The 7,261-nt window shown below is 38.3% G+C and overlaps 1 protein-coding gene and 1 long non-coding RNA gene across 3 annotated transcripts; one reads left to right on the top strand and one right to left on the bottom strand.

The window, feature by feature from the left end:
• Positions 1-743: 743 nt before the first annotated feature.
• LOC117246704 (large ribosomal subunit protein eL19-like) lies at positions 744-3,179 on the bottom strand. Of its 2 annotated transcripts, none has more exons than XM_033610634.2 (6): positions 3,039-3,179; positions 1,802-1,899; positions 1,580-1,702; positions 1,287-1,407; positions 1,063-1,173; positions 744-937 (listed from the first exon to the last, which is right to left on the bottom strand). In XM_033610634.2, exons 1-6 carry the CDS (start codon positions 3,041-3,043, stop codon positions 811-813), a joined length of 585 nt encoding a protein of 194 aa, XP_033466525.1. In that variant the 5' UTR covers positions 3,044-3,179; the 3' UTR covers positions 744-810. The 2 variants fall into 2 exon arrangements, with proteins under 2 accessions (XP_033466525.1, XP_033466524.1); XM_033610633.2 differs by having other exon boundaries at positions 1,802-1,908; positions 3,039-3,177.
• A 512-nt stretch (positions 3,180-3,691) lies between these two features.
• On the top strand, positions 3,692-6,161 carry LOC117247648 (uncharacterized). Its single transcript, XR_013488413.1, has 3 exons — positions 3,692-4,714; positions 5,205-5,316; positions 5,420-6,161. It is a non-coding gene; the product is annotated as an uncharacterized LOC117247648 (long non-coding RNA).
• The last annotated feature ends 1,100 nt before the right edge of the window (positions 6,162-7,261 follow it).

Here is a 7,261-nt window from a genome sequence, read left to right as displayed (position 1 = left end):
ACTATCCTTATAGACAAGATTACCATGCAACCTTTCTCTGATATTGACGTGCTGAAACGTATCATCACCTCCTTTAGTTCAGGTAGCCTAAAACTGAGATACTCAACGTGCTTTTCCCAAGGGCCACTTTTCTAATATGACAGGAGGCCCGGGGCCAGTTGACAAACAGTATCCATCAGTTTGCCTTTGTGTTTTAAACCTTTCAACATTTGCTGTCCTCGCTCACCTTTGCCAGAAGGCTAATCTAATCGCAGTAGCCTGGCTCAGATCAGCAGTACGCTGGGGTGTTTCTAGGATTTGAGAACATTTAGGGCTCAAGGGAATCTCCCAGACCCCTCAACAGAGGTCAATGAGTTTCTCTGTTGGCACTTTTTGATAAACACACTCTAGTTTGATATTTCTATGCGCAATAGCACTTAATTTACATTCAAATTATCAAAATGGTTCCCAGTGAGAGTCAGCTGACTTTTATTGTGAATTAAAAAAATGGTTGGCGGGCCACATGGCACCCTGTCGGGAATGTTGAGTATCATTGTTTTAACTATGACAATGTGGAGTCTCAAAAAATTAACTGGCATTTTTCTTAACAAAAGCTGGATTTCAAAACTTTCTGCTCTGTGGTGAGATCACTGCACTACACTACATGACTGACAGCCACATCAGCATTTCTGCACTGTACCTTTTGTCCCCTCACATGAATCATTTTAACACAAAGACACAATTAAAACCACCAAACAATGACGGACTCTTTTATCCAAATTTATTACCAAGAAAAAGGGCAACATGACAAGAAAAACTGTCAGTTCAGATTCACTTCTTGGAAGTTTCCTCTTCCTTTGCCAAGTTCTTCATCATCTCCTCTTTTTTGGCCAGGAGACGCTCTTCTCTGCGCTTGCGGGCCTCCTTTGTCTTTGAACGGCGAGCCTCAGCCTGGTCACTGTGTGGGGAGAGAGAGAGGGAGCGAGATGAAATTAATTTAATAGTAACACAGTCAACTAACCAGAAAAAGGTTATTGTACATGAACTCTTCCAGCAAAGTTTAAGAGAAGAAGAGCGACTTACGCGAGAAGCTTCTTGCGAGCCTTATCTGCCTTCAGCTTGTGGATGTGCTCCATCAGGATGCGCTTGTTCTTGAAGACATTACCCTTGGCTCTCAGATACAGACTGTGGTACCTGCAGAAAACAGAAAAAATATAAATATATGTATGTCAGATGCCTCTTCCTGAAATTGGAATAAAATTACACTGGCTTATCCACCAGAGCTGAGCACTGAAATTCACACTTACATGTGCCTGTCAATTTTCTTGGACTCCCTGTAGCGACGAAGAAGACGACGCAGGATTCTCATGCGCCGCATCCACGACAACTTTTCTGGCATACGAGCGTTGGCTGTACCCTTTCTCTTACCTGGGCGGGAGAAAAATAATTATAAATTACATGTTTAAAAATAAAAACAGTGTGAAGAAATGCTCATATCAAAACTAGTACAACTCTAATTTGCAGGAATCACACCAGTTACTGTAAAAGTAAATTAAAGTGATAGGTGTTTTGAGGAAATGAGAAAAAGGACATCACCCACCATAACCCATGTGACGTCCCTTGCGGCGTGCCAGCGTGTTCTTGCGGCAGCGAGCACGGGAATGAACCGTCACAGGTTTTCTGATGATCAATCCATCCTTCACCAGTTTTCGGATCTGCTGACCTGTAATACAAACACAGTGCAATAAAGAGATGCCGCTCCATGGGGTCCAAACCACACCAATGTACAGAGAGACAACTCTCCAATGCAAAGTGAACTCACGAGAGTTTGCGTTGGCAATCTCATTGGTCTCATTGGGATCCAACCACACCTTCTTCTTGCCACAGCGCAAGACGCTGGACGCCAAGCGCTTCTGGAGCCTGAGCATGCTGGCATATTAGTTTTGCAGGTTATGAGATACATACATTGCTACGGGGCTTTTAGGATTCTCCATTAGCTTTTTTTTTTTTTTTTTTTTAAAGAGTGCTTATTAAAGAAAGTAGGTGTTTGTAATCTTAATTGTTTTGACGATAACTTCTTGCACAAAATAGAATTATGATTGTCCAGGTTTCTACTTAAACTAAAATATGTGATAATTTTATAGGTAAATATTTCATTCAAGGCAATTCAAGGCTTCTTTAATAGGCACTTTACAAAATCTGAATAACAAACAAAAGTACATGTAATTAAGAATCAAATAGCAAACACATGCAAGAAGATTCAAACAAAAAGCACAAAGCATTCAATAAAATTTTTGTAGTGCAATTCAATAAAGTATTCAGTCTTTGCAAAGTGCTCAGACCGAACTGTATGTTCTTAATGTTCATGTACAGTTAGATAACCTGGGTCATTTTCTTTAAGTAACGTTACATGCTGGAAAGTCACTAGACTGAGCTAACAGGCTTAACTCAAGCTAAATCGGGGAGCTGCCAGTTAACGTTAGTGGCTCATCAGGTTTGATATCATGTGGCAGACTGATGGCTGCGACTCACAGGTGTGCAGTATTTATATGTGAGAGTGGGAGACAGTCCCAGGGTTTGGTTTGCCTTGAACTAACGTTAGCTTAACTAACATTACCTGAGAGTGCCTTACACAAAAATACTAGCCTAACTGGGGAGTGTCAGCACTTATAAGTTACACTGACGCGAGGAAATGAGCACCTAAGCTCACACAAATGTTTATACAATTAAAGCTAGTGCAATGACGTGACTTTATTTATCAGCTTGTTCGACTAACACTTGCAAACACGCTGAATAAATGCACTGTTGCCAGCTAATTAGCCGCTAAGGACCTGAGCTGCTTCAGTACATGTTGTGACATGTTACTTCAGCTAGGCTAACTCAGGTTAGCACACCAACACAGGCCCCGCGCTACACGCATTATGGTAGACATTAGCGACTTCATTCAGAGTCCAACAGAGCTCAAGTTGTCCCTCTTATCTTAAGTAACAACTTCAACAACACTACAAATGTTTCCTTAGGGTGAAAACATTGAATTAAATGTCAAACGTTCAGCTTACCTCATGGCTGCCGCTAGCTTGGTAGAAACGAAGGAAATAGGACGTCTCAGTCGCTACTATTTTAAATGTCGTCATGGGTTACTCAACTGTAGAAATATTTGTTAAAAATCGTAAAAAAAAACCTAAACATTTGGTGTATACAGTAAGTACTCAAATGCCATTTAAAGGATACATATTTCATATCATGTATATGGTTTACTATGCCTCAAAAGCAACGCTGGGTATATTTAATCGATTCCCCCCCATCGTAGCGCAGTGGTACGCTCCGATAAAATGTAATGTAAATATCCAACCACTAGAGGGCGCACCACATCCATGTTTCCAGAGCTGCAACTTTATAAACGTTTGTTCTTTGTGGTAATTTAATTTACAGTATAGGACCATGGGTTATTATTTTGTTTGAGGAATTGAAATAACAATCTTACATTCCTTTTTTGTCGCAAAACCAACATATAACAGGCCTTCAAAATAAAAGCGTGATCTTTTAAAAGCAGTATAAGTTATTGAGACACTGGCACACATATGCCTTGTTTGATAAAGACATAAAAGGTTGAATCCAACAGATCCAGACGGAAATTATTCCAGCGCCGCAGCTGATGTGGTGACTACTAAGAATATATGCTAAAATGAATATAACCAGGAATCACATACAAGCTGTATCTCTCCCCCGAAATAAGATTATTTTAGGCTTTGCTTTATGATGAAATTAAGTGGGAACAATCTTGTCTCCTTGGGGACCAATTCTGCCATAATAATGAAGTTAAGGAGGTTTCTTTTAAGAAATTTGCATCAAACATATCCAGCAAAAAAAGAGAGACTTGAGACTTGATAGCCTATTTAATATTTTTTCGCTCTCTGTGAATTAGCAGAAGAAACAATCTGTCATTTGTTTACTCACTGTATGTTAGTATAATATTGTGGGTGGATATTCAATTTTAAATAAGAAGAGAAATGAGCAAACAATTGAATTGCAAAGAAAAAACATATTTATGTGGTTTGAAAGTACTAAGGTGGGAAAAGATATAATTCTCTTTTTACAGTATTTTTTTATTATTGGGGAAATTCCACATTCAAAAGAAGAGGTGGGTGGACTCCAAACCGGATTCTGAACTTTTTTTTGTGATCATGAATAACAACAATATGGTACCATAATAATAAGGCTTAAGTATAAACATACAGATATTAATAAACAAATTAAATAAATAAAGTCTTTATGAGCTGATGACACATTATTTTCTCTCCTTTTTTTGTCAATTTTGATTTAGTGTTTTTTTTCTCTTTGCATATGTACCCCTGGGGCCCGTTGCACAAAAGTAGGATTCAGATATCCAGGATAAATGACTGAGCTGGGTTCAACGAATCCAAAACAAGAACGTCCAGGCTTAATTGGTTGCACAAAGACCAAGCCAGGATGAGCGGACACGGATTCATCAAGCCAGGTGAAACCAATCCTGGATCAGTGCGCGCACGCGGCTTCTTCAAATAGACCCCGCCATCGATCACAGATTTGCCGATTCACCATGGCAACGAGAGCAGCGTACTTTACCCCGTCGGAGGCAGAAATCCTCATGGAGGCTTACGAAGAGGTAAAGGATCAAATCATAAAGAAAGGCAACACCGCCACAGTAATTAAACAACGAGAGAAAGCGTGGCAAAATTGCAGACGGCCTGAATGCGTAAGTAGTGCACAAATACACACTCACTGCTCCGCTGAAACCATCACAATTACAATCCAAATAGTTAATTAACATCTCCGAAAACGTAGTTGTACTCTGATTATGAATCAGTTAGAATTGTAACTGAAAGTGACTGCAGATGTGAGTGAAATTGTGTAAATGTAACTCCATCAGACTGTATAACTCTTTGATAGATACATGAGCTCACTGACGTAATTGAATTTCCCTTTGGGATAAATAAAGTTCCTCTTATCTTATCTTACCTGATCTTATCTTATGTTTGCTCCTCATGCTCCATGTGTATGCTGATTGATCATAAGAGAATATATATGTATATATATATATATATATATATATATATATATATATATATATATAATCCCCCGATTTTGTGAATAGGAAATCCTTTCACAGCATTAATGTTCAGGTGAACATGACGTTTTGATATTGTGCATTGATTGGTTTAATAGTCTACATCTTATCATTTCAGATGGTCTGCGATGCTGACTATCTGATCAGCAATGTTGTGGCAAAGTGGCCTGGCCCGGTCCATGACTCCCGAGTCTTTCGGACCTCTGGAATCTATCAGTGCCTATCACAAGGTGAGTCACACAACCTCTGTTAATAACCGCTTTTTGTATCATGGCTGTGTCAAGAATGTCACTCTATTTATGAGGTTGTGATGATGAGATTTTGTATTGACAGGTGAATTCTCTGGTGTGTTGCTGGGGGACAGAGGGTATGCCTGCCAGCCTTTTCTCCTCACACCATACATAGACCTTCAGGAAGCACAGCAGGCCTATAATCATGCCCATGCCAGAACAAGGGCCAGGATCGAAATGACCTTTGGCCTCCTGAAGGCACGCTTTCACTGTCTTAACCACTTAAGGGTCAGCCCTTTAAGGGTATGTGACATCACTATGGCCTGTGCTGTCCTCCACAATGTGGCCTGCCTGAGGAAGGAGAGGGCCCCCAGAGTGCCATCACACATGGACTGGGACAATCCTGCCATCTTCCCTGGTGACGACAGTGGTCAGCTGGTCAGGGACCAATATGTGTTAAATTATTTTAGTTAACATGCATGCATTAAATTTAAGTTAAATATGTCCTGCATTGGCAGAGACGCATGCTGTGAATGTCAGTTAAATATGGCCTGCATTGGCAGAGGAATTTGTGTTTTTTTTTTATTCAATTTAAATTGATTTGGCCTCTTATGTTGTTTGTGCTGTATACTGTGTGTATACAAGCTTGCAGGGAGGCTACTGCATCCATTCATTTGTCTGTTCATTTGTTGTGTATGGATTTGTCCTGCATTTATTGCAGTGTGCAGACATGCGTGGTGTATCATATACAGACCTTTGAATGTGTATTTATTCTTGTGTTGTATAATATGCTTTGATTCCATGCTTTCTATCTTGTAGAGTCACTGTGTGACTTCAGTTTTGAAAGGAGCTCATGGTTTACTTGCTTTGATGTATCCTTATTCAATAAAGGAACATCATGTTACTCTTTGATGTGTATTTATATTTATATGGGATGTGTATTTTATATATAGTGGAAAACTGTAAATTATCTAATGATTGCAAAATCATCTAAAATCATCATTTATCTAAAATGATTGCAATTAATGATCACAAATGTTTAAATGATGACAGTGGGTCTGGTTGAATGTGATAACAATGTGCAGTGGGCAGTGGAATAACTATTGGCTTCCGTTTGTGGTGACTGCTGACTGAGATAAGGGATGAGATTAAATAGATCCTGGAACTTAGCCTGGTCTGGAGCAGGCTAGCTCCCCAGAATAAATCTCCATGGTAACTTATGTCATAACATATCCTGCTGTCCACTATCCCGCTTTTGTGCAACCGGATCACGGATAAGTTGAGCCAGAATAACCAAGATATCCCAGCTTAATCCCTTATCCTAGTTTTGTGCAATAGGCCCCTGGTATGGACAGACTATGTGTACATAATATTAATGTTGTGGTGTTTCTTCATTTTAAAAATGAGGGGTTGTGAATGAGTGGCTAAATAAATTAATAAATTGATAATAGAAAAATAAATATGTGTTTGATAAATTCCTTATGAACTGATGATACATTACTCTGGACTTACATTACTTTCTCTCTATTTTTCTTGATTTTTTTTTCCTTTTCTTTTTTATATTTAGTTTTTTCTGCCTGTATATGTACCTCTGTCTTTTTTATTTTGTGTATTTATTGATTGTGCATCTTTTTTTTTGTGTACTTTCTTTATTTTTTATTTTGTTCTTTCTCTGTGTATGGACAGTCTGTGTTTACATAATGGTAATTTTGTGGTGTTTCTTCATTTAAAAAAATAAATAAAAAAATAAATATGTGTTTGATAAATTCCTTATGGACTGATAATATATTATTCTGGACTTATATTACTTTCTCTCTATTTTTCTTAATTATTTTTTATTTGTCTTTTATTTTATTTATTTACTGATTGTGTGTCCCTTTTTTACTCTATATTACTTTCTCTCTATTTTGCTTATTTTTTTCTTTTTATTCATGTTTTATTTTGT

This window comes from Epinephelus lanceolatus, chromosome 21, assembly GCF_041903045.1.
Source record: "Epinephelus lanceolatus isolate andai-2023 chromosome 21, ASM4190304v1, whole genome shotgun sequence".
In the NCBI taxonomy this organism is placed as follows: Eukaryota; Metazoa; Chordata; class Actinopteri; order Perciformes; family Serranidae; genus Epinephelus; species Epinephelus lanceolatus.
The sequence above is the reverse complement of the archived record's forward strand: the minus strand, read 5'-3'. Positions and strand labels throughout refer to the sequence as shown.